This window comes from Mirounga angustirostris, unplaced genomic scaffold (assembly GCF_029215605.1).
Source record: "Mirounga angustirostris isolate CCGP_5_RB_7025 unplaced genomic scaffold, mMirAng1.0.hap1 SCAF_10, whole genome shotgun sequence".
NCBI lineage: Eukaryota > Metazoa > Chordata > Mammalia > Carnivora > Phocidae > Mirounga > Mirounga angustirostris.
In genome coordinates, this window is record NW_026991718.1 from 21,485,486 (window position 1) to 21,512,358 (window position 26,873).

Genomic DNA, 26,873 nt, shown 5'->3' on the forward strand with positions numbered 1-26,873 from the left:
AGTGGGGCGGAGTTGGGGGGAGAGGAGACGCCGTCACGCTGTTGCTAGCTTGGCCCCGCCCCTTACGTGCTGGGCCCCGCCCCTCACGCTGCCGGCTCCTTGCGCCGCCGCAGTCTGCCTCCGCCCAGCGCGCCTGGAGCTCCTGCGCCTTCCGCGGCCCGCGCTCCAGCCACCGGCGCGGTTAGCCACGTGGACCGACTCCTGGCGCGCCGACCTCACGTGGTTCCAGCACCGGCTGGGGCTTGCTGCGCTTGCCGCTTCTCTGTGCTCGTCCCCGCCTCTGAGCTCCGTTCCCATGGCGGCCCTGATGTTGGAGGATGGGTCGGTCCTGCGGGGCCAGCCCTTTGGGGCCACTGTGTCGACTGCCGGGGAAGTGGGTAAGCAAGCTCGGGCCGGCTGCCGACCTCATCCCACTTTCTGCTGCCCCTCTCTGCCCAGCTTGCCCTGCCCAAACCCGCCATTTTCCTGCCTGCATACCCTCCTTCCCACCCCCATTTGGTATCCCTGTCCCCATCCCAGCCTCTTTCATCCCTCAAGGTCAAGGCAGCCTCCGCTGGGGCATTGTCATCGCGCAGGGCAGTGTTGTGAAGGGTGTCCTGCCCGAGCCCCAGCCCTGCCTTTTTCTTGCAGTGTTTCAAACCGGCATGGTCGGCTACCCCGAGGCCCTCACTGACCCTTCCTACAAAGCACAAATCTTAGTGCTGACATATCCTCTGATCGGCAACTATGGCATCCCCACAGATGAAGTGGATGAGTTCGGTCTCAGTAAGGTAGCCACACCCAAATGCTTTCTCTACTTTCCTTTTCAATTCAATGATTATTAACTGTTAGTCAAGTGAAGACATTGACATTAAGTTAGGCATCCTGGAGCGAACAAAGATAGACACACACTGAAATGATAAGCTAAATCCCACCCAGGGCTTGAATACCCTGAGAGGCACAGAGCGCTGGAAGCCACGCCAAAGAACCTGGGCTTTGGTAAGGAACCAGTGAAGATTTTTTAGGAGCAGAGTGGTGTGATGGGGGCAATGCTTTAAGATTACACATAGTGGGAAGAGACTGGAGGCTAGGGTCACACCCTTCCCAGTGACAGTGGGTCCCAGTTCACCTACCAAACAGTCAAGTCGATAATCTTTTAAACCTATTTTCCTTACCTTGACTCATTTTTGCCACATTTCAGTAGAGTTCTTATCTCTAGATAAGAAAACTCAGTCTCCTCCCACAGTGAGCTTCCACCTATTCCTCCTCCTCTGGAATTTGGAAACTAAGTTGCACTGACAGTTCAACTAATGAAAAAAATCAACAAATTCATAGTGGAAACCACCCCAGCCTAGGTAGAGTATTCCTCCAAATGCATTTTGTCCTGGTTTTCCAGGCTTAATGAGCCTTTAATTCACCCTGACTCTTAGGAGAGGGAACTCTAGGTAAGGGACACTCTTTGTTATTCCTGGAAAGGACCAGTCCTCATCACAAATCTGTAAATAGACTGCATTCTTGTTTATAACGCAGTATGCTGGTTAACATATGGCAGTCTTCACCTTTGTCAGCTGTGGACACACTGACAAAATAAGCGTTTATAAACCTGCAAAATCGAGGCACTTAACAGAATCAGGGTGAGTAAGGCCTCCTAGAGCCTCCAGTCCCCCATGGATGCGTTTGTGGCACATGCGCTGTGAATGCACCGGTCCATACGCAGATGAGTCTTCCATGGCCATGGAAGGTTCTGCCAAACTATCCTGCAGATCCCTAAAGAACACTAAACGGCCATCATCTTTTAAACCTGTACCACTAAGCATATGTGACTTCGATATGCCATCCCCTCCCACGTAGATGACCGAGTTCTCTATTTAGTTATTAAATGCTTATGTATTGGGTAGCAAACTTGTGTTAGCTTTCTTTTTTTTTTTTAATGAAAATCCCCTACTAAGGGGGGGGAGGGGCATAATCATGCCTAGTGTTGTACCTTAAACCTTTATTTTTATTTAACAAGGTATTGTGCATCTATCTTACATTCTGCTTTCATCGTACTCTGTAATTACGATCTTGTTTATTTGCATGTTGCTTTGTTAATTTTCAGGCTTCTTAAGTAGCAAATTAACCTAGTGAAGACCGGGACCTTGTCTTTTTGCCTACTCACTGCTCCTCCCCCAACATCTATTACAATGCCTGGCACTGAGTGGGCACTCGGTAAATGTTTGTTGACTGCTACTATGTGTCGGGCACCTTGTTCCTGAGGTATTCATAGTTCTGTGATGGGGAGACACACAAACATGTTTATATACAATGTAAATAGCAAGAACAGTGGAAATAAAGTGAGTTTAGGTGAACCCTAAGGAAGAGGCACAAACTGCCAGGGGTGAGGAGGCGGTATCTTCACAGAAGTGGGATTTATAATCTCCGTTTTGGATAAAAGGAAAGGAAGGAAAGGAAAAGCTCACTCTCAGTTATTAACGAGGGCCTGGTATTCAGTGTTTCACATGGCGAACGGCATTGTTGGTAAAGGACAAAAGCGTGAGGTGCTGGGTGTGTTCAAGGAATTGCCGGGTCTTTCAGTGTGGCTGAAGTGTAGGGCGCCTGCTGTACAGTGGGAAAAGAAGATAGGAAGATCTGTGGCCCTGGGCTCCTCACGATCTCTTCCTTCTGTCCACAGTGGTTTGAATCCTCAGGGATCCACGTGGCAGGACTGGTGGTGGGAGAGTGCTGCCCCACGCCCAGCCACTGGAGTGCCACCCGCACCCTGCACCGGTGGCTGCAACAACATGGCGTACCCGGCCTGCAAGGTACGGCGTGAGCCTGCCCGGACCTGGGCAGAGCCCAGGTGCCTGGATGGGAAGAATCGAGAAGTCTCTTGTGCACTCTTGGGCCTTGAGTCCAAGGTTGCAATAGAATGTATCGGATTTGGAAAATTTACATTGGGGTCTGCAGGTTGGAGAAGGAACTGAGCTCTCGCTCCAATGGGAAGAAATAATATAATGATCCCCCAGCTTCTGTAATCATTAACTCAGGACTAAACTTACTTCACCACTACAACTAGAACCCCTTCATTTTTTCGAAGCAGATCTCAAGATACTGTATCATTTCATCCACAAATAGTTCATTGTCTGTGAAAAAGGAATCAGGAATCCTTTTTAAAACAAAACCATGATAACATTATTGTACCTTTAAAAAAGTAACAGTAGGGGCGCCTGGGTGGCTCAGTCGTTAGGGGTCTGCCTTCGGCTCAGGTCAGGATCCCAGGGTCCTGGGATCGAGCCCCACATTGGGCTCCCTGCTCAGCGGAGAGCCTGCTTCTCCCTCTCCCACTCCTCCTGCAGTGTTCCCTCTCTCGCTGTGTCTCTCTGTCAAATAAATAAAATCTTTAAAATAAAACAAAAAAGTAACAGTAATTCCTTAATATCAAAAATCCAGGCAATGTTTACAATTTTCTCTATTATCTAAATGATTTTTACCGCTTACTTGAATCTGGATCTAAGGTCCGTGTATTGCATTTGGTTGATATGTCCCTTTGATCAATGGACCTTATAACCCATTTGACAAAAGCAAGTCAGTTTTCCTTTAGAGTATCCCACAATCTGCATTTTGTTGATTATGTTCCGATAGTGTTGTTTAGCATTTTCTTTGTCTCCTGGTATTATTTTCTGTAAACAAATCTAGAAGTCATGGTTCAATTCAGATGTGATATTTTTAGCAAGAATACTTCATGGTAGTGTACTTCCATCAGGATGGCCCAGAATTTTGATGCCCCTAGAACAGCTGTGTGTGACTCAGGATTCTGGAATGCAGTGCTCCTGAAAGTCTAACCTCATGCATGACTGAGTTGAGCGAGTGTGATCTCTGAGAGAGTGCTATTTTGACAGGAGTGGATACTCGGGAACTGACTAAGAAGTTGCGAGAGCAAGGGTCTCTGCTGGGAAAGCTGGTCCAGGATGGGACAGAGCCTTCAGCCCTGCCGTTCTTGGACCCCAATGCCCGCCCCCTGGTGCCAGAGGTCTCAATTAAGGTACAGAGGTAGAGTGGGAGAGCAGTGCAAGCATAGCACGGTAGTTTTATTCTGTCTGTAACTGGGGTGACCACTTGAGGGCAAATCAGAAGAGGCCTCAAAGGCAGGGGTTGGTGTGTGTTCATCTGTCCTCACTGATCACAGCTGCCAACCGTTACCCTTTATTCCTCAGGCTCCACGGGTGTTCAATGCAGGGGGCGCCCCTCGGATCCTTGCTTTGGATTGTGGCCTCAAGTATAATCAGATCCGATGCCTGTGTCAGCGTGGTGCTGAGGTCACTGTGGTACCGTGGGACCACGCCTTAGACAGCCAGGGTGAGTAGCTGGGGTGTGTACAGGGCTACAGACAGGCAGCATGGGCGGAAGATCTGTCCCTTGGTCTAGTTGCTGTAAGTTGCAGGGAAGGAGACAGAGATCAGGGCTTTTGCTCTGATGGTAAGGGCTGCAAGTGTGTCTCTCTGGTTAAACTACTGGTTTTGACATCATCTTTTCTGCCCACTCCAGAGTATGAGGGTGTCTTCCTGAGTAATGGCCCTGGTGACCCTGCCTCCTATCCCAGTGTGGTATCCACACTGAGCCGTGTCTTATCTGAGCCTAATCCCCGACCTGTCTTCGGGATCTGTCTGGGACACCAGCTGTTGGCCTTAGCCATTGGGGCCAAGACATACAAGATGAGGTGGGACTTGTGGGGAGAGGAAGGGCCCGAACTACTGATGTGAGCGGTGGGGAGTCTTGGGGATGGGAATAGAGTTGGTATTGGCTAGTGTTGAAACAGGAGCAGGGGCCGGTTGAGGGTGCTGAGCTCAACAGAAGCTGGGTTTGGTAAAGTGGTGAAGGGTGGGGGGTGAGAGGGGCCAGTGACTCAGTGTGCTTCCATCTCCAGATATGGGAACCGAGGCCACAATCAGCCATGCTTGCTGGTGGGCTCTGGGCGCTGCTTTCTGACATCCCAGAACCATGGGTTTGCTGTGGAAACAGACTCGCTGCCAGCAGGCTGGCTTCCTCTCTTTACCAACGCCAATGATCGTTCCAATGAAGGCATCGTACACGACAGCCTGCCATTCTTCAGGTGGGTCTGGGTGATTCTGGCAGGGTGACTGAATTTCTACAGCTTGGAAGCCCCAGGGTCTTGAAGATCAAAAAGTAAAGCACAGTAATGGGCCCCGGTCATCTATCCCACTACCTACTCCCAAGACTGCCAATTCAAGGCAGGGATGATGGCAGGTTTCGTGATCCTGTCTCTTCAACAGTGTCCAGTTTCACCCAGAGCACCAAGCTGGTCCTTCAGATATGGAGCTGCTTTTTGATATCTTTCTGGAAACTGTGAAAGAAGCCACAGCTGGGAACCCTGGGGGCCAGACAGGTAAGCACCTGAGTAGACCCAGGTTGTGGAGAACTAAGAGTAGGGTTGGCTCTGGGATGGGCATAAGATGGACGTGCCCCAGGAAACTGAGATATGTTTGGGAGCTTAAGGGGATGGGGTGGGAAAGCAACCAAGCCACGATGATTATTTATGCCTCTTCTGTGGGAAGGAGCTCCAGAGTCATGAGTCCTGGGTTTTCGTCCTGCCTCTGCTACTCATGAGAGGCATGACTTGTTTTGGATTTTTCTGTAAAAGGAGGGGGTTAAGGTAGGTGATCTCTCAGGTCCCGTTCAGCTCTAACGTTCTATGACTTTCTTTGCCTCCACAGTTCGAGAGCGGCTGGTTGAGCGCCTCTGTCCACCTGGAATTCCCACCCCAGGCTCTGGGCTTCCCCCACCACGAAAGGTTCTGATCCTGGGCTCCGGGGGCCTCTCCATTGGCCAAGCTGGAGAGTTTGACTATTCAGGCTCTCAGGTAAAGCATGTCTATCCCTGCCTCTCTGGGTGTGTGAACCTTAGGAATGGATAGTCTTGAGGAGAGGGCTGAGGCATGAACGTTGGTTGTAGGGTGGGAATGAACCAGGAGATCTGGGGAATGTGTGGAGAGGTGAGGTGCTGAGGAATAGGAGTTGGTTACTAGGGACTGAGAGCACAGGGAGGGAGAGAAGAGACACTCTGGTGGTCTAAGACCATTGATAGTCTTGCTTCTGCAGGCGAGGCTGATTGGCCATTTTTGTCCTCCTAGGCGATTAAGGCCCTGAAGGAGGAAAACATTCAGACGTTGCTGATCAACCCCAACATTGCCACAGTGCAGACTTCCCAGGGTCTGGCTGACAAGGTCTATTTCCTTCCCATAACACCTCACTACGTGACCCAGGTATGACTGGGGTAAGGCTGGACTGAGGAGGGGACCCACGTGGGTAGGGGGATCCTGTGGTCATTCTGGGTTCTAAACTTCTTTGATCCTCTTTTCTGGACTCCCAAGGTCCTAATGCTTATTCCTCTCCTCCCTCAGGTGATCCGTAATGAGCGCCCAGATGGAATCTTACTGACTTTTGGAGGCCAAACAGCTCTGAACTGTGGTGTGGAGCTGACCAAGGCTGGAGTGTTAGCTCGGTATGGGGTCCGGGTCCTGGGCACACCTGTGGAGACCATTGAACTGACGGAAGACCGGCGTGCCTTTGCCTCCAGGATGGCAGAGATTGGAGAGCACGTGGCCCCCAGTGAGGCGGCCAATTCTCTTGAACAGGTTCGAGGGTGACTGGGGGACGGTGGAATGGTGTCATTGTCTTTGTATCTTATTTTCTGTGGGGCCAGGCACCTTCTGTGCAGCAAGCAGTCGAGGTCTGATCTGTTTGTGCATCTCTTCTGCTCCTTGCAGGCCCAGGCAGCTGCTGAGCGGCTGGGGTATCCCGTGCTGGTGCGTGCGGCCTTTGCCCTTGGTGGCCTGGGCTCTGGCTTTGCCTCTAACAGGGAGGAGCTCTCTGCTCTTGTGGCCCCGGCTTTTGCCCATACCAGCCAAGTGCTGGTCGATAAGTCCCTGAAGGGATGGAAGGAGATTGAGTACGAGGTGGTGAGAGATGCCTACGGCAACTGTGTCACGGTGAGTAACGGAGGCGGGACGGGAGTAACGTCGGACAGTATGAGCTGTAGTAAGAGCAGAGCCCAGGGCTGAGATCTTTGAGGGTTCGGTGTCCCTGAGACCTGCGGTGGGGTCTCACCAGAAGTCACAGGGCCCTGGGATGCAGTGTCCTGCCTCTCCTGCCTCCCTCTGGCACGGACCTCCATGGGACCTTCCCTTCACAGGTGTGTAACATGGAGAATCTGGACCCACTGGGCATCCATACTGGGGAGTCCATAGTGGTGGCCCCAAGCCAGACGCTGAATGACAGGGAATACCAGCTATTGCGGCAGACCGCCATCAAGGTGACCCAGCACCTTGGAATCGTTGGGGAGTGCAATGTGCAGTATGCCTTGAACCCTGAGTCTGAGCAGGTGAGACTCTAGGCCCTGGAGCTGATATTCTAGCTCTTGGACCCCCGTCCGTAACTTTGGGGCCTTTTGACCCTACAGACCTTGGAGTAGAAGTCAGGATTGTCTCTGGTAGGGTTGGACTGGGATGGGGGTGGTGCTTCTGCTCTCTGTCCCTTCAGAGAGGGCTTTGTTTTCTGGCCCTACTGATATCTCCCTCAGGTAGGCCTTCTGGGCCAGTTACCTGGTAACACTCTCTTCCTGTCTCTCTCTCTTTGCAGTATTACATCATTGAAGTGAATGCCAGGCTCTCTCGCAGCTCCGCCCTGGCCAGTAAAGCCACAGGCTATCCGCTGGCCTACGTGGCAGCCAAACTAGCTTTGGGCATCTCTCTGCCTGAGCTCAGGTACGAGGGTGGGGAAAAGATCAGAGAGGGGGAGGGGAGCTGAAGAAGACATTCATGGGACAGGGATTATGAAGAGGACATTGGTTTGAATGTGTGGGGACAGAGGAAGCTATCTGGAAGCTCACTCTTTACATCTCCCACTCTGTCCTGGCACCTCCACATGATGGCTCCCAGGAACTCCGTGACGGGGGGAACAGCAGCCTTTGAACCCAGCCTGGATTATTGTGTGGTGAAGATCCCTCGCTGGGACCTCAGCAAGTTCCTCCGTGTCAGCACAAAGATTGGGAGCTGCATGAAGAGCGTCGGTGAGAGAGACACACCCCCAGAGACCCTTCCCCGGGTTACTCTCTGGGATCCCAGCAGTCCTAAGAATCTAGAATGTCATAGAGTTAGTTCCCTGGCATAGCCTTTCAGATGCTGTTATTAGCAGTAGCTTGGGAACAGGGATTCTCAGAACTCACAGGGATGTTTCAAATCCAGTAGTCTTCATCAAGAGTGGGAATTAAAGGCATCTGGAAATCTGTGCCAGAACACACATGCCACCTCCACTCCCCAGATGGCGGGCGTGTCAGAATCTCGGGGATGGGGTGATAGCCATCAGACTAGCTCATCTCTCCCGCTTTACAAATGAGTAAACTGAGGTGCCCGCAGAAGGAAAGTGATGAGGCTGAGGAGAGGGTAGAGCCAAGAACAGAAAACTAGATCCAGTCGCTAGTTACACGCACCTCTGTCACACTCTGCTGCCTGTTGTTGGCGAGACTGGCTTCGTGAAACTCTACCCACAGCCTTGCATTGCATTTTGCCCATGGTCTCATCACTAGGCTGTTAATGCCAGTGACAGTTTGTTCTCTGTGCGAATTTAAATACTGATGCTTCGGGGAAGTGAGACCTGCTGTTCTGTGAACCCTTCTCTATCCAAGTCAGTGCAGTGGCAGCCGGCGTCTGCCCATCTCCTCCTCCAGGCGCTTTCTGCCACCATCACCAAATTTTTTTTTTTTTTTTTAACCCAACGTTTAAGATCAGAGCAGGACATCTGAGACCTTTTTCATAAAAACAAGGAAATGTAGCAGTGAAAATGACTGGGTGTAATGGTCAACATCCAGGCGGTGGTCGAATGTGCTGGAATTGAGTTAACATGCTTCCCTGTGTCCTTTTAAGTCACTCTATCTAGACTGTTCTAAAACATTTCAGCCAAAGCAAGCGTTTCACATACCACAGTGCTTCCAGCTATGGATAAGAGCATTTCATTGTGTTCCAAATTTCCATTAAGAGCAATGCTAGCCTTTCAACAAGCAAGTCTAAGTAAGCTCAGATATTATTTTGGAATTTTTAGAAATCATACAAGACTGCCAAGTTGTTCCTTCTGGAGATGAATTTCTGTTATATGAAAATTATAATAAACATGGGAATGAAGCCATAATTAAGTTGTTGGTAAAAAGAAGTGGACTGAAAATAGGAGAAAGATTGATTCCCAGATGAGACATTTAAACGTTTTACGTCTTATTCAAGTATTCTTAGAATGTGATCTTTGATAACTTTTTGTGACTTCTATTATATAAGTAAGATACATGAACCATTAAGAAATTAGCAATGTAGTTGAACCAAAAAAGAGTAGTCACCTATAATCATGTCACACAGAGATTAATTTGGGTATATATATGATTCCAGAATCTTCCTATGCATGCATATACAAATATGGCAGGTTGCTCTTTTGCCCAAAATCAACACTTTTATAATATAACCATATTACAAAGGAATTGCATAAAATCACTTATCATCCACTTCCCTAACACTACTATTAGCATTTTAAAGTTTTAAAGTTCTTTTAAAGAAACAATTAGGATTGTAAATAGAAAAATATAATTGGTAAGAAATACTTGAAGACCCTAGGGTAAATTGTCAGAGGACATTACAATACTTTATGGAAGAGGAAATCAATAAGCAAACCTGGAAAGTTGTAGACAAGGGAGTTCCCTTTTATTAGTAAATCGAAATCTGTTTAAAATGAGGTAGTATTTTTGTTTTGAGCAAAAATTGTTTAAAATAATTGTATATATTTCTTAGAAGGTGGTTAAACTTACACGGTGTATTATAAAACACAAACTTCTATGAAGCAAGTAATATTTATTAAAGGCTTTATCTATTGCCCCTGCACTTCTGAAAATTTATCCTAAGGAGATAATCCAAAGCCCTAAAGACATCACAGGCTCACTTAGAAGGATAAACACTTCAAAGCTAGGGGAAGTTAAACGGCTGGTAATAAGATCACATAGCAATGTGGGAACAAGTTTATGATGAGAGAAAAAGCAGGTTAGAAATCATACTATTTACACATGGTTATTCTACAACCATGTGTAAAACACATTTGAAAAAAGTCCAGGAAGAAATACTTTAAAATAAGAGTTGTAAAACATGATTACCTCTGGATGGATTCAAAGAGTAGTGGGATCATCTTACTATCCAGACTATTGAGAAGTTTGAAAGGATGAGACAGATCCCAGATAGTGTCACAATAGGAATAAAGCAAATAACCGGATAACCGTCAGGGGTTGGGCCACTGTGATAAACTGTAGTGTTCTAGTATCTCTGTGTCCATTTTAGGCATTTTAATTCCGTGGTCTCTAATAAATACAAGACATGAAAATTGTAAGTAAAGGAACTTCCGTTTAAGATTCCTCAATAATGAAACACCATACATACCACCACCATGGGACTTATCCCAAGAACCTCCCAGAGACTTGACTAAATCATAGAAATTCTGGGCAGCATCTCCTGGCTCCAGGCCCTCAGTCCTTACATCCTCTTCCTCCAGGTGAAGTCATGGGCATTGGGCGTTCTTTTGAGGAGGCCTTCCAGAAGGCTCTTCGCATGGTGGATGAGAACTGTGTGGGCTTTGATCACACGGTAAAGCCGGTCAGTGATATGGTAAGTGGCTCCCTTCCCCTGGCCCATGAAATGGACCGCCTCTGCCCCCAGCCCACGGACTTGTTACCACTAGTAGAGCAGTCGGTACTGGACATTTGCTGTGTTTTCATGTTGCTGAGAATTTTGTGGTTCGTCTCCTCTATCATAGGAGGATGTATTCTTGTTTCCAGGGACAATGAAACAGGCCTAGAGAGCTTGTGGAACTTGCTAATACACTCTCTGCACAGCCAGAAAGAGGCAGAGCCAAGATTTGCATACAGGTTTTTGCGATCACAGAGCTTTGGTTCTGGTTCCTTTTCCACAGCTTCCTTTCCTAAAACAGTGAGGTACTCGTGCTCTCAGGCTTTTTAGATGCTAAAAGTAGATTCGGAATATTTTGCGTAACATTCGGACATCTCCCTCTCCACAGTCCTTCCATATCCGTTTGCCTGCCCTCCCTATTAGGAGCTGGAGACGCCAACGGACAAGCGGATCTTTGTGGTGGCAGCTGCTCTGTGGGCTGGCTACTCGGTGGCGCGGCTCTATGAACTCACTCGCATCGACCGCTGGTTCTTGCACCGGATGAAGCGGATTATAGCACACGCCCAGCTGCTGGAACAGCATCGTGGACAGCCTTTGCCCCCAGACCTGCTGCACCAGGCCAAGCGCCTTGGCTTCTCAGACAAGCAGATTGCCCTTGCAGTTCTGAGGTTAGAGGTGGTGGTGAGGGCCTTGGGCTGAGGATGTGGGGCAGAGAATCTTTGTACTAGTGAGGGGCCCTTGGGAGGGAGCTTTGTAGGCTTCTGACCTTCGTCCCTGGGATATTTGCCTCTCAGTTCCCTGCCCCAGGATCTCACTTCTTTACTTAGTCCACGCCCCACTCCCAGGGCTATGTTTTTGACCCTTCTCCTTCAGCACAGAGCTGGCTGTTCGCAAGCTGCGTCAGGAACTGGGGATCTGCCCGGCAGTGAAACAGATCGACACAGTTGCAGCCGAGTGGCCAGCCCAGACAAATTATTTGTACCTGACATACTGGGGCACCACCCATGACCTCACCTTTCGAACACCGCACGTCCTGGTCCTTGGCTCTGGCGTCTACCGAATAGGCTCCAGCGTTGAATTTGACTGGTGTGCCGTGGGCTGCATCCGGCAGCTCCGAAAGGTTTTTCATATTGTTTTCTTTACTGTTCCATTCAGTTCCAGCAATTGCCTTTCGCCCAACTTATCCTGGCATTTTCTATTAATTGCTACATTTATATTTATTTTAGGACTTTGGGAGGTGTGGAGGGGGTCGGGGGGGGAGCCCTCCCCTTAGGCCATCTTGTGCCTCTCACAGGGCATGTGTCTTTTCTCCATCACTTTGTACCTACTTCTCTGATACCTACAGGGCTGGCCCTACTTCCCTCCCAAGGCAGGTGTCCCTTACATCCATTTCAGAGAAAGCTGAGGTGAAGTAGGGGTTTTGCCTTAGTTTTTCTATGTTCTTCCTCCCACCTCTTAGCTAAATCTCATTTCCCTCTCTATCACAGATGGGGTATAAGACCATCATGGTGAACTACAACCCAGAGACAGTCAGTACTGACTATGACATGTGTGACCGACTCTACTTTGATGAGATCTCTTTTGAGGTGAGAGGAGTATGAAGACTGCTCATTAGCCTGGGTGGCCAGGGTCACATGGGAGTGGCTGGCTGACCTAAGATTCTTTGGAACTTGTGGGGTTTGAGGGGAAGTGGGTAGAGGGTGAGGAGCAGTGAGCAGGAAAGCTCAGATCCCTGACCACTTGCCACCTCCACTCGATTCTCCTCTTGCACCAAGGTGGTGATGGACATCTATGAGCTAGAGAACCCTGAAGGCGTGATCCTATCCATGGGCGGGCAGCTGCCCAACAACATGGCCATGGCTTTGCATCGGCAACAGTGCCGCGTGCTGGGCACTTCCCCTGAAGCCATCGACTCAGCTGAGAATCGTTTCAAGTTCTCTCGGCTCCTGGACACCATCGGTATCAGCCAGCCTCAGTGGAGGGAGCTCAGTGAACTAGAGGTGGGCTGGGGCCTGGTGGGGGGCTGGGAGCTGGATGAGGTCATGGGTGAGTGTGACCAACCCAGCTGCACCCTTAGTCTGCTCGCCAGTTCTGCCAGACGGTGGGGTACCCCTGCGTGGTGCGCCCCTCCTACGTGCTGAGCGGCGCTGCTATGAATGTGGCCTACACTGACGGGGACCTGGAACGCTTCCTGAGCAGTGCGGCAGCCGTCTCCAAGGAGCACCCCGTGGTCATCTCCAAGTTCATCCAGGAGGCCAAGGTAGGGCCACAGACAAAGAAGTCTCTGAAGGCAGGCTCCTCAGCCTTGGTGGAAACTCCCCTCTCTGGTCCTACAGCACTTTGTAGGCACAGTGGACTGGGAAGGATGGGTTGTACCAAGGCTCTCAAAGGAAGGGAGCCTCCTGGGGCAAGTGGGGGAAGAAAATCGCCCCCCTGCCCTGTATCACATTGCCTTCGCATCCCCGCTAGGAGATTGACGTGGATGCTGTGGCCCGTGATGGTATGGTGGCAGCCATTGCCATCTCTGAGCACGTGGAGAATGCAGGTGTGCATTCAGGTGATGCCACGCTGGTGACCCCACCACAAGACATCACTGCCAAAACCCTAGAGCGGATTAAAGCCATCGTGCACGCTGTGGGCCAGGAGCTGCAGGTCACGGGACCCTTCAATCTGCAGCTCATTGCCAAGGTAGTAAGAGGGCACTGAGGGAAGGGAGTAGCACCTCCTCATTCTCTGGGGCCGCAGTGCCCGCGAGGCTCACTGTCTCCTGCCCTCATCAGAGTAGGCCCGGAAGCTGGAGGGAAGGGGTGGTAGCTATAGAGCCCGCATTGTTGTCAGGGTTTGTGACCGTCAGTTACCCTGACCCCTGTTCCAGACTGATTACCCACAGAGTGGTAAGTCAGGGGAAGAGTCAAGGTCAGTGGAATAGCATCCGTAAGCCCATACTGCGGAAGGCCTGACTAGTCCCTCTCTGCCCCAGGACGACCAGCTGAAAGTCATCGAATGCAACGTGCGTGTCTCTCGCTCCTTCCCTTTCGTCTCCAAGACACTAGGTGTGGACCTAGTAGCATTGGCCACACGGGTCATCATGGGGGAAGAAGTGGAACCTGTGGGGCTCATGACTGGCTCTGGAGTCGTGGGGGTAAAGGTACGGAGGATTGAAACCTTGAGGTTAGAAGTCACAAGCAAGGAGACAAATAGTGGGAGAGCTTTCACTTACCGCTCACGTAATACGTCAGTCAACACGTAAACCAAGCAGCTATTGTAGACAAGGCATCACTGGGCCATAAGGGTGATAGGATGGTCTCTGTCCCTTAGGAGCTCATATTCCAGTGATGGGAGGCAAGGGAAGTTGGGTCCAAAAACAGCTTGCTTCTATAACAGGCCATGATAAACCTGCGTAGTAGAGAGAAGAATAAAATGCGAAACGAGTTTACAGACAAGAGATGCCACTTCCAAAAGGGGTGACCTAGAAAGGCCCAGGAGGAGAGCTGGTGCCTGAATTGAGTCTTTTTTTTTTTTTTTTTAAGATTTTATTTATTTATTTGACAGAGACACAAGCAGGGGGAGTGGGAGAGGGAGAAGCAGCCTTCCCGCCAAGCAGGAGCCCGATGCGGGGCTCGATCCCAGGACCCTGGGATCATGACCTGAGCTGAAGGCAGACACTTAACGACTGAGCCACCCAGGCACCCCCTGAATTGAGTCTTGAAGGACGGTCAGGATATTTGGTTTACTGAGCTTGTTGAGGAAGTGTTCCAAGGCCAAGGAATAGGCCTTGTGGAAAGGAATAACGAGTGGAAACTGAGGGAAGACCCAAAGTATGTTCGGGAAGCAGAGGACTGATAGAGCAGTGGCGGGGAAGGCTAACCTTGCCATTTGGCTGAGGCCCAGGAGCTCGGCATCTCGCTTCCTGCTCTTTCAGGTCCCTCAGTTCTCGTTCTCGCGCCTGGCGGGTGCCGACGTGGTGTTGGGCGTGGAGATGACCAGCACCGGGGAAGTGGCTGGCTTTGGGGAGAGCCGCTGCGAGGCCTACCTCAAGGCCATGCTAAGCACTGGCTTTAAGATCCCCAAGAAGAACATCTTGCTGACCATTGGCAGCTATAAGGTACAGACTCCAGCGTCAGGGTTTGGGGGGCTGCCCAGAGAGGCTGGGGCAGATGGCCTTGGCTCTCTGGGCCTGGGCTGACCTTGAAGTGGAAGACGGGAGAGACACGACTTCGTCCTCCTTCTGCTTGGTTCAGAACAAAAGTGAGCTGCTCCCCACCGTGCGGCTGCTGGAGAGCCTGGGCTACAGCCTCTACGCCAGTCTGGGCACCGCCGACTTCTATACTGAGCACGGCGTCAAGGTACCAGGGCGCCCGCAGCCTACCCCACGTTGTACCAGAGAATTCTGTCTTCCCCTGCTTTTACTGTCATTGCACAGGTCCTGTGTATTCCACGTAGAGCAAATAGAATATACGGAAAAGCAAGGGAAAAAGTCTCCTACGGTTTCTTTACCACTGTTAATGTTCTGGTATATTTTCTTCCAGAATATTATTTCTCTGTGTATAAGTGTGGGCTCATACCGCATAGAGTCCTTGGTAACCATAGAGTAGATATCTTCCGTGTCAAGAAATACACTTTGCCAGTACCAAATAGAGCCAGCCCTGGTCCCCACCCTGTGGGTCCTCATTCTCCTCCTCATGGGTTCCTGGGCCACCTCCCCTCCCTTTAGGCTGTTCTTCCTGACTCCTGCCAGGCTCAGGTTAGCCCTTGACCTTGTCTCTGGGCCGCAGGTAACAGCTGTGGACTGGCACTTTGAGGAGGCAGTGGATGGTGAGTGCCCACCGCAGCGAAGCATCTTGGAGCAACTGGCTGAGAATCACTTTGAGCTAGTGATTAACCTGTCAATGCGCGGGGCTGGAGGCCGCCGTCTCTCTTCCTTTGTCACCAAGGGCTACCGTACCCGGCGCCTGGCCGCTGACTTCTCTGTGCCCCTCATCATTGATATCAAGTGCACCAAACTGTTTGTGGAGGTGACTGGGGCCTGGGTGCTGGGAGGCCAGCAGCCAGTGTTAATGGGGCAGGAGGGAGAAGTGGGTGGTCGTGGGTTGGGAAATCTCAGTATGAAGGAGTCATGCAAATAACCAGGCTTTGTGGCTTCAGAGAGAGAGAAGGGGGTAGAGAGGGGTAGAGCCTGGTTTATGGGAAAGCCCAGACCCTACCTACAACTCGCGGGATGCCCTCAAATGAGAGCTGACCGCAGTTTTCACCTGCAGGCCCTAGGCCAGATTGGGCCAGCCCCTCCTTTGAAGGTGCACGTCGACTGTATGACGTCCCAAAAGCTTGTGCGGCTACCAGGTGAGTGCATCTTTTGGGAGGGCCAGACTCTTTCTCACTGAGCTCTTTCCTCTCATGACCCACTGTGCCCCTGACTGACCACCTCTCACTCGTATCAGTCGCTGCTGCTTTTCCTGCCACCCGGTTCATATGTTTGATGTCCTTTGTGTCTCTGAACCGTCCTCTAATCTTGCCACGTCCGTGTTCTCCCAGGATTGGTTGACATCCATGTGCACCTGCGGGAACCAGGGGGGACACACAAGGAGGACTTCGCCTCGGGCACCGCCGCTGCCCTGGCGGGGGGTGTCACGATGGTGTGCGCCATGCCTAATACCCGGCCCCCCATCATTGATGCGCCGGCCCTGGCCCTGGCCCAGAAGGTGAGCCCTGCACGCCTGCTTCACGGTGACCCAGATGTCCCTGCCTGCCTCCCAGACCCCTCCTCCCCCTGCCCCTCGCAGAAGTGCGGGGGCGCAGGCCCCTGGTGCCAGGCCGGCACGGATGCCAGAAGGCCTTGTCTCCTGTGTACCCTCTCCAGCTGGCAGAGGCTGGTGCCCGCTGTGACTTTGCCTTATTTCTTGGAGCCTCGTTGGAAAACGCAGGGACCCTGGGTGCTGTGGCCGGGTCTGCTGCTGGGCTAAAGCTCTACCTCAACGAGACCTTCTCTGAGCTTCGGCTGGACAATGTGGCCCAGTGGATGGAGGTAGGGAGCGGGCCTGTGGGAGGAGGCAGCCAGTTAGTGCGTCCTGGCTTGAGGACCCCGTAGAGTTGGATAACAGCAGTGAAGTGTCAAGAGCTCCGTGAGAGCTCTGCACGCTCCCTACTAAATTCTTTCTGTCCCCAGCACTTTGAGACGTGGCCCTCCCACCTCCCCATCGTGGCCCACGCAGAGCGGCAGAGTGTGGCTGCCATCCTCATGGTGGCCCAGCTGACCCAGCGCTCAGTGCACATATGTCACGTGGCCCGGAAGGAGGAGGTGAGAGTACACCAGAGGTCCCGGTGCCCTTCCTGCTTGGGTACGAGGGGGCGGGGAGTGTGGAGCCAGCACCCTCCGCCTGCCTGCCCCGTAACTTTCCTGGAGGGGAGCTTGGATGCGGAGACCTTGCGGGGCAGGGCACGAGGGAGGCCTCCTCTAGATCTCCCCGCTCTCCGCCCACCCCAGATCCTGCTGATTAAAGCCGCCAAGGCACGGGGGCTGCCAGTAACCTGTGAAGTGGCGCCCCACCATCTGTTTCTGAGCCACGATGACCTGGAGCGCCTGGGGCCGGGGAAGGGCGAGGTCCGGCCCGAGCTTGGCTCCCACCAGGACGTGGAGGCCCTGTGGGAGAACATGGCTGTCATCGACTGCTTTGCCTCAGACCATGGTGAGAGGCCCCACAGTGTATCTCTGCCCAGCAGGGCTCGCACCCCACCTCAGGGCCTCTAGGCTCCGTGAGGACTGGGACTTGATCTGTGTAGCACAGCACCTGGGCTGTGACAGGTGCTCGATAAATACTCCCCAAAGGAACTGATGAGCACATGAGTAAAATTATAAATAAGAGAAGGTGGGTCCTTCTGCTGGTCCTTCAGCACCTGGGCTGTGACAGGTGCTGCTGGTCCCCAAATGATGGCAGCCGCCCCAGTTTACAACTGTTTGCCACGTAACCTGAAGAGATGAGCATCGGGGCTAGGGAGGCAGTGCAGTCCTGGTGGCCTGTGTGACTTCCCAGATGGGGAGGTGATCGGGCCTGACGGGGCTGCTCTCTTCCCTCCCAGCCCCCCACACCTTGGAGGAGAAGTGTGGGCCCAGGCCTCCCCCCGGCTTCCCGGGGCTGGAGACCATGCTCCCACTGCTGCTGACGGCAGTCAGCGAGGGCCGGCTCAGTCTGGATGACCTGCTGCAGCGGCTGCACCACAATCCCCGCCGGATCTTCCACCTGCCCCCTCAGGAGGACACCTACGTGGAGGTGTGGGCACGTGGGCCTGGCGGGGGGCGGGGCGGCGATGCACTCTGCAGCCTGCGGCTCTGTTCCATGGTGTGGCCCTACCCTCGCATAACCCGTGTCTCTGGGCAGGTGGATCTGGAGCACGAATGGACCATCCCCAGCCACATGCCCTTCTCCAAGGCCCACTGGACACCCTTTGAAGGGCAGAAGGTGAAGGGCACCGTCCGCCGTGTGGTCCTACGAGGGGAGGTGGCCTATATCGACGGGCAGGTATGTATGTGGCGCGAGCCCCATCCCAGTAGTGACTTCCTCGGTCCCATTGTCCTCCTGCCCTGGCACGTCTCTGTGGTGCCACCACCACCCCCAGCTGCCCTGAGGCGGGTGTTTGTTTTTTGTTTGTTTTTTTTTGCTGGCTTCCACTCCTGTAGGGTCTCAGTCTGGCTTTGTGCCCCCTGCTTATTCGTCTGCTCCTGCCTTCCGTCTGCAGGTCCTGGTGCCCCCGGGCTATGGACAGGATGTACGCAAGTGGCCTCAGGGGGCTGTTCCCCAGCTTGTGCCCCCAGCCCCTGCCACCAGTGAGATAACCACGGTATCTGCAGTGCTTCGGGCCTGGGGGGGTGGGGGGGTTTTGGGGGATGTTGGGGGGTACAGCCAGGGACAGGGCTAACGGCACAGATGGTTGCATTGGTGGTTTAGAAGGTGGAAGGCTCTGCACTTGACACTTAAAATTTCCACCTCCTACCTCTTTGTCTGCTGCATAACATAGAATCAGCTCCCAGTTTAGGAGGTTACCTAACTAGGGGAAACAGGCCCCTTATTAACCCAACCAGAGATTTATCTGGGCGCCTGTCATGGGACTAGTTTGTCTGTCTCTGTCAAGGACAGTGTAGCAGAAGGATGGACCAGAGGGGGAGGTGACGGAGACTGGGACCCATTCCATTCTCACTGTGGACAGTGAGCAGTTTGGCTTTTCTTGAGGGGTTGAACTTGAGAAAGAGTTGGGTCAGTACTTTTCAAAACTCTAGACCTGTGTCTCTCCAGACGCCTGAAAGGCCCCGCCGGGCCGTCCCAGGGCTTCCCGATGGCCGCTTCCACCTGCCACCCAGAATCCACCGAGCCTCCGATCCAGGTCTGCCAGGTAAGAGGGAGGTCCTGTGATATGTGGAGGACGGGGCCATCTGGACTTAAGAGATGTGTAGGGAGGGACAGGCTCCTCTTCCCCCCCAGTGTCGCTGATGGACGGGGGTCACTTTGGTCCACTTACCCTGTCCTTCCGGCCATCCCCTCATCCTAGTCTGATCCACTGTACTCTCCTTTGCCTAAATCAGTCTGCCCAGCGTGAGGTAGGCACCCCACAGCTTCTCACGGCCCTTTCTTGTTGTGGGCAGCTGTGTTCCTCCGCCCGGGAGCTGGGATCCCACGGGGCAGCAGGACGTGGGGTAAATCCAGGTTGTTGGTTGGTGTGAGCCTGGCCGTTCCCCTTGCCTAGGATCCCTTTGCCTCCTGGGAGGGCCCTGGGAGGGCACCACTGCTCACACACAGCAGCCCCCGTGGGAAGTCACTTGTGTGTTCCCCGGGCTGCTGGTCCTTCTTGTTTGCCCCTAACCTGCTACAGCTACTGTTGTGTGAGTTGGTTTAACACAGACACTGTGATCCAGAGTGTGGGGAAATGGAGGCTCTTCACAGACCTTAGTTGCAGGCTTACATCTGTCCCGTTGCCCTGTTTGTAGCTGAGGAGCCAAAGGAAAAGTCCTCTCGGAAGGCAGCTGAGCCAGGTGAGACTCCCCTGGAACACACGCTCACCTCGGGGACCTGTCTCATCTGGCTTGTGTAGGAGGAACCCTCTGACCCACCTCTTCTGCCCCGTCCCTCACTGCAGAGCTGATGGGAACTCTCGATGGCACCTGCTACCCTCCACCACCAGTACCCAGACAGGCGTCACCCCAGAACCTGGGGACCCCTGGCCTGCTGCACCCCCAGACCTCACCCCTGCTGCACTCATTAGTGGGTCAACATATCCTGTCTGTCCAGCAATTCACCAAGGATCAGGTGCCTGGGGGAGAGCGGATGGGGACACCCAGAGCTTTGAGAATCTGGAAAGTTGGGGCTAGGACCTCTGGGGGCCACCGCCTTTCCAGCTGACTTGGGGATCTTTCTTAGATGTCTCACCTGTTCAATGTGGCACACACGCTGCGTATGATGGTACAGAAGGAGCGGAGCCTCGACATACTCAAGGTCAGGGTCAGGGCTGTGGGTTATGGGTCCAGGACCCTGTCAGCAGGGCTCTGCAGCGATCAGAGGGATCTCCCTCTCCTGCCATAGGTCCCTTCCTGTGAGTTTAAACCCTCCACTATAAGTTACTCCGCCTTCTCTACTCTGGAAGGTCCGGCTGCCCTAGGCCCCCCAACCCCCACGTTTGCTCTCCTCTGACCAGTAGTTAGCTGACTTACAAGGCCCTGAGCACCAGTGTATCAGCTTACTTAATCTGGTCACTTGGTCTATGCAGGTGGATTCATGGGACAGAACTGGGGTATTTCCTTCTCCCCCAGAGAACAAGTATCTGGTTCAGATACTTACCCATGGTTTTGTTGGAAGCGGAGCCTTTAGCTCCGTGTGACACTAATGGAAACGTCAAGGTCAGGACAGGTCACGAGGAGGTTTGCGGGGAGGGGCCGCAAACCAGGGGAGGGGAGGGGTTCTCTCAGTACCTCTCCTGTGTAAGTGGGGGAAGCAAGCCGCAGCCGTGCTTTCCCCAAGATGAGCACCCACATTTACATCAAATCTTGCCTTCCTGCCAGGGGAAGGTGATGGCCTCCATGTTCTACGAGGTGAGCACGCGGACCAGCAGCTCCTTTGCCGCGGCCATGGCCCGGCTTGGGGGTGCTGTGCTCAGCTTCTCGGAAGCCACATCTTCGGTCCAGAAGGGCGAATCCCTGGCTGACTCCGTGCAGACCATGAGCTGCTACGCCGACGTCGTCGTGCTTCGGCATCCCCAACCTGGAGCGGTGGAGGTGAGGCCAGCAGCGCACTGGGACGGGGGAGTAGGGTGGATCCAGGGACATGACTGTGAGTGTCTGGTTGGGCCGGACGGGGAAGGGGACCCAGGAAGAGTGGGACTCAGGCCGGGAGTGGGGGCCACTGAGTTGCAGAAGACAGGGCTCTCCTTGTTTTCGCAGCTGGCAGCCAAGCACTGCCGGAGGCCAGTGATTAACGCTGGGGATGGGGTCGGAGAGCATCCCACCCAGGCCCTGCTGGACATCTTCACCATCCGGGAAGAGCTTGGGACTGTCAATGGCATGACGGTGAGGGTCGTGGCAGGGCTTGGAGGCCTGCTTGGGGAAGGTCTGGAGAGGGAGGCCGTTGGGAAGAACCGTCTCTGCTCCGAGGCATGCTGCAGCAGGGAAGCCTCCGTCCTGCTCCTGAGACTGCAAGCTGTGAAACGGGGGTGCAGGTGTTCAGTCTGGGGGCCCTCTTGGTGATCGCGTTCCTCCCCTAGATCACAATGGTGGGGGATCTGAAGCATGGGCGCACCGTGCACTCTCTGGCCTGCCTGCTCACCCAGTACCGTGTCAGCCTGCGCTATGTGGCCCCTCCCAGCCTGCGCATGCCACCCAACGTGCGGGCCTTTGTGGCGGCCCGTGGCACCAAGCAGGTGAGACCCTGGGAGGCCACGGGGCATGTGGTTGGGCAGTGAGGGCCCGGCACTGCATGCACTCTGGCTCGACCTCGCCCTCCAGGAGGAATTTGAGAGCATTGAGGAAGCACTGCCCGACACTGATGTGCTCTACATGACTCGAATCCAGAAGGAACGCTTCGACTCTACCCAGGAGTATGAAGCTGTGAGTGCCACGGTGGAGGGGAGGCCAGGGCTGGAGCTGCGGGGCATCCAGACTAGTGGCTGGGAAGGCGGGGCCCCAGGAGCTTGATTGGGCCTCTTGGTCGTGATAACTGAGTGTGGGTGAGGAGGGGACCCTGGAGGATCCCAGGCTTGTGGCTGCACGGCCACCCCAGCCCTGAGGTGCTGACAGGGCCCCTGTCGCCTCACAGTGCTTTGGCCAGTTCATCCTCACTCCCCACATCATGACGCGGGCCAAGAAGAAGATGGTGGTGATGCACCCAATGCCTCGAGTCAATGAGATAAGGTGACACGGCTTCAAAGTGGAGGCTATGCTGGGGGCTGGCTGTGGGAGGGCACCTGGTTCCAGACAGGCCTTGGGGGCTGTGTGCCAACCGTTTTCCTTCTCTTGCAGCGTGGAGGTGGACTCGGATCCCCGAGCAGCCTACTTCCGCCAGGCCGAGAACGGCATGTACATACGCATGGCTCTCTTAGCCACTGTGCTGGGCCGCTTCTAGGGCTTGGCTCCTCAGACTCTTGTCAGGCCTAGCCGCTGGGCCCGAAATCGGTGCCCCCCACGGGGGCAGCACACTTAGGAGATGCTCTGGGGCATCCAGATAGCTCATGTGCTCACAGGCGCACCTGCAGACCGTGCGCCAGGCACCGGACTGGACCGGAGTGCGCTAGCATGAGAGTGGGGCCCCGTCTCCCTTACTGCACCGCAAACCTGTAAAGTCATTTTTCTACTGACTAAATAAATAGCTAAGCTGCTTGTAAGTGCCTGCTTCCTCGCATGTATCCTGGCTTCAGCATAGGATGCCAGATGTCATGGGCAGGGCTTTCTTCTGGAAATTGAGAACAGTTTATCAAATCTAAGAGCAGCCTTGCTGGGCGGGCCCTCGCTCTGGCTGCATTTTCAGAGCCGTGGCTCTTCGGGGTCTGAGCTGGACTGTGCTTTTGTGTTGGTGCTCTCTGGGTCCTGCGCTGCCCGGGTCCCTGTGCAGCCGTCTTTCCTCAATTTGCACTCAAAATTCTGATACGAGTTACAGGGTCCTGCCTGGTGAGGCCTTTATTCTTCTCCCGTCTGTGTGTTTAGTCCTCTCCTTCAGTGGCTGAGGTGGCCTTGGAGTTCATCTGCCGTCACTGTTAGGAGCTCCTCCCACCTACTCTCCTTGGGAGCCTCTGGCTGACACTGGACTTTCGGAGACCGTGGAGGGCTGAAGAGCGCTTGGCTTGGAAACCCTGGGATTGGAGACTGGGGTGCAGTAGCTCATGTGTCTTTGCAGGTCAGGGCTTCTGTGGATCATACAAAGTATGTGAGCTTTTCCATTCCGTTCCATGAACTTTAGTAGCATTAAAGAAATTTCTTGATCCAGCAGACTTTACTTACCACCCCCGCCTCCACACCGAGTACAAAGCACCATGTGTAATGGGAGTACAAGAATGAACAGGATCATTTGAGGCTTCTTAACTGGTAAGGCATTCAGTGACTTCTACAGATTGGACTGCCACATGCTGGCTCAGGATGGTCCAGACTGCACCAGCATCACTCAGGAAGAAGCCACAGAACTATTAGCGTGTTACAAGGATAGGAAAGAAGGAACTCGTTTTCTGAAAACGATGTGAGCACAAACCTTCACATATTCTCATGTAAACTTATATCAGCTTTCTAACCATTTTACTGATGCAAAAACTGGCTCAGAAAAGTTACTGGGTGGCTTACCCAACATCACATAGCTAAGATTCATATACAGGACCGCTTGACTTCAAACCCATCTTTCTAGTAAAACGAAAAGGAAAACATCATCTCCAGCTTTAAGGGGCATCCAAAACCAGGGTGAGAGAAAAGCCACACAAATCTGAACAAGCAGAGAACAAGTCTAAGGTATCTGGGGAGCCAGGTTTCAGAAGAGAGATCAGCACAAACCTGGACCTTGTCTGTGGAATGGGATTTGGGCTGTTGCCCAAGGAAAGGACAGGCTCAGGCAGGTTGGATGGGAGGAGAATCTTACTGCTAGCACAGCTTGAACACAGGAGTGGGAATCCTGTGTCTGCAGCACTGAGGGGCTCTACACCCAGACCCAGCTGAGCGCCCCTGCTTTGTACTGTTGGGGTTCAGAGCGACAGACCAGACCAAGAGGTTTGGGTGTGCGTTCCAACAGAAACAGGAATTCATAGCCGCAGGTACTGTTGGAAGAAGGGTGGGACTAGGTATAAAGCCATCTGCTCCTGGAGAGCTGAGACCTCTCCTGCCCTGCTAATGTTAACCCTTCTAGGCTTCCTGGACCCTGACCCTGACAAGTTCTCCCTCGGGGGCCCAGAGAACTTTGTTGGCTGGAAAAGAGGACCACTTATAGAAGGCTTCTCCTTTCTAGAGCTTCAGTTACCCTTCTGAGGTTATTCAAACAAGTCAAGGGATTATTTTCCCAAGTACCTGGGAATCTGTCACACACAGATTCCCACAGAACTCGGAGAGCCTAGTCCTCAAGTGGAAGCAGCGTTTGCTGCCAACCAGCACACACATTCTACTCAGTTGCTAAGTGGTGGGAGGTGTTCCTGCTCTGTTCCTTTCTTTGGCTCTCCTAATCATAACACAGCTCTAAGTTGAATAAACTTCTTTCCCCTACAACCAGAAATGAGATCTCAGTACCTTGGTAAATAAATGAAGCTATCCGCAAGAAATAAAAACAGTGCTTTAACCAAAATGTCTGTATCTAAGGTTGTTCCACACCCATTGAGAAACAAGCTCATACGCTCCATATGGTTGTCATTAACTATAAAGAGCTTAAAAAAAAAAAGTTTTCTGGTCTCCTTTCCTCCTGAATACTTAAGCAATTTGATCTATTTTTTTAAGTTAACATAGCTCTAAGTATGTGCCAAGCCCTGTTCTAGCACTTTACAAATATTAACATTCTTTTTTACTTTTACTTTTGGATGAACCCTTTAGATATACCCCTCTGTGAAAAGAGGTCTGACCTAATGTGTTCCCTTATTATCATTGCAAAGGCATTTTCCCCAGCTCTTCACTGTCTACGCTTGTGAAGAAGAAAATCTCAAAGTAGGCATTCCCCTTGGAACTTGGCCACTTTCGTCCTATTCCCACATGTTACTATTAACGAGCTGCCACCGTGCAAGTCGGTGCAACTTCGGGCTTTAGCGGAAAGGGCAGAGTTGGGAGTTCCCAGTGTAACACTGGTAGGTGTCTGTAATTCTGTAGTGATATCCCGATATCCCGTAGACATATCCCAATATCCCATGGACGGTGGGGGCGGGGTTGGGGGGGGAGACATGGGCTGGTGGAGGTGTGGAGCAGACAATGAGTGCCAGAAGTGAGCGCATGGGGAACGGGGAAGACTAACCTGGCAGCAGCATATGGAAGAGATGGGGGATGGGAGCCATTCCACCATCAGGGAAGCCAATTAGGACACTGCTGCACTAAATGCAGGTGATGGATGAAAAGGGTCTGGACTAAGAGGCAGGAATGGATGTTAGGAAATGTGAAAATACTAAGGATAGGAAAGACTAAAAAATGACTCCATGGCATGGGACCTTGAGATTGGGAGAAGGAGGACTGATGCAGCTCAGTGAGCCAGTTTGGGAGAGGGAAGGACGAATTCTGTTTGGGCATGATACTTTTCAGCTGCTGTAGGGCATATATGGAGATGTCATGTAGATAATGAGGCTAGGGAGTTAGGGCAACCTGCGACGAAGATAAATATGTGATTACATAAGGGACATTACTCACTAATATATCCCAAGCACCAAAAGTATTGAGCCCATAGCAGGGGCTCAGTAAACATTTGTTGACTGAATCATTAACATAAAGGTAATTAAAGGGGGCGCCTGGGTGGCTCAGTCGGTTAAGCATCTGCCTTCAGCTCAGGTCATGATCCCAGGATCCAGGAATTGAGCCCCACCTTGGGTTCCCTGCTCAGTGGGGAGTCTGCTTCTCCCTCTGCCTCTCTGCCCCTGCCCCCTGCTCATGTGTTCTCACTCTCTCTCCCCCTTCTCACAAATAAAACAAAAATAAATAAAGGTAATCGAAGCTCTTTAAATATGTACCTCTGTATTAGTTCACCAGGAGAATGAGAGCAAGGAGAAATGAGCAGAATCTCGGAAAGGGGCGGAGAACTCAGAAGAAAGCCCTCCAGGAGTCCCAGAGTTGCAGGTGTGTGACGTCTGGGGTGAGGTATCAGCAGCTGAGATCCTGCAGTAGGTCAAAGAGAATGAAGTCTGAGGCAGGGACTTGGTCATGGTAGTTACTCTGATGCTTTGTGGCTGTAAGATAGACACCACATTTCATGGGCTTCGTGAGGGACTGGTGGTCTAGAAGTTGAGGTCATTTGCCAAGAGGCAAGGGGTGTGGCATTAGGACCAGAGAGAGTCCTGAAAAGGCTGGGAAAGCTGTGATGAATCCTCAGGAGAGTCATAAAAGGGTCACCGAGTGGGGTTCAACGGGAAGACGGACATCGTGAGCTTGTGGTAGGGGTGGGGAAGCAATGTGCAGGGCAAGACCAGGGGAGAGGCGTGTCACCCACCGTGAGGGACTCTGGCAATATTGATTACTTCCTCCTAGAGAGGCACCGGGTTAGTTACCACCAAATGCTGCTGCAGATCTGCCCTGGAGAGTCAGCTTGTAAGGCGCTGGCTCCTTGGCCTATGGTTGGGAGCCTGAGGACTCAGATGGCACTTTATAGGGGCGCCTGGCTGGCTCAGTCTGTAGAGCATGCGACTCTTGATTTGGGAGTTGTAAGTTCGAGCCCCACGCTGGGTGTAGAGTTTACTTAAAAATAAAATCTCAAAGGAAAAGATGGCACTTGGGACGCCTAGGTGGCTCATTTGGTTGGGCTTCTGCCTTCTGCTCAGGTCATGATCCCAGGGTCCCAGGATTGAGTCCCATATCGGTCTCCCTGTTCAGTGGGGAGCCTGCTTCTCCCTCTGCCTGCAGCTCCCCCTACTTGTGCTCTCTCTCTGATAAATAAATAAAATCTTAAAAGAAAAAAAAAAGATGGCACTTTATAGGCTTTATATGACCCCACGCCCATTCGTTTACCATCTTTTCATCCACTCATTCCTTCACCAACAGTTATCATTGAGTGTCTACTAAGTG

General features: G+C 52.5%; 1 protein-coding gene across 8 annotated transcripts; it reads left to right on the plus strand.

Moving 5' to 3' along the window:
* The first annotated feature begins 30 nt into the window (after positions 1-30).
* Positions 31-23,362, plus strand: CAD (carbamoyl-phosphate synthetase 2, aspartate transcarbamylase, and dihydroorotase). Of its 8 annotated transcripts, XM_045884268.3 has the most exons (46): positions 31-377; positions 631-770; positions 2,651-2,780; positions 3,858-4,000; positions 4,173-4,314; positions 4,504-4,675; positions 4,883-5,068; positions 5,250-5,362; positions 5,691-5,836; positions 6,107-6,238; positions 6,377-6,610; positions 6,743-6,964; positions 7,168-7,356; positions 7,614-7,738; positions 7,913-8,043; positions 10,551-10,663; positions 11,108-11,352; positions 11,558-11,804; positions 12,172-12,270; positions 12,460-12,684; positions 12,762-12,944; positions 13,154-13,372; positions 13,665-13,832; positions 14,607-14,789; positions 14,926-15,030; positions 15,460-15,699; positions 15,943-16,024; positions 16,217-16,383; positions 16,542-16,706; positions 16,848-16,979; positions 17,166-17,367; positions 17,759-17,949; positions 18,058-18,198; positions 18,416-18,517; positions 18,970-19,066; positions 19,317-19,367; positions 19,659-19,703; positions 19,808-19,977; positions 20,089-20,163; positions 20,727-20,939; positions 21,105-21,230; positions 21,425-21,580; positions 21,666-21,767; positions 21,976-22,070; positions 22,179-22,231; positions 22,860-23,362. In XM_045884268.3, the coding sequence occupies exons 1-46, from the start codon at positions 296-298 to the stop codon at positions 22,877-22,879; spliced, it is 6,699 nt and encodes a 2,232-aa protein (XP_045740224.1). In that variant the 5' UTR covers positions 31-295; the 3' UTR covers positions 22,880-23,362. The 8 variants fall into 8 exon arrangements, with proteins under 8 accessions (XP_045740224.1, XP_045740222.1, XP_064428032.1 ...); XM_045884266.3 differs by having other exon boundaries at positions 22,179-23,362; XM_064571962.1 differs by having other exon boundaries at positions 18,970-19,057; positions 22,179-23,362.
* The last annotated feature ends 3,511 nt before the right edge of the window (positions 23,363-26,873 follow it).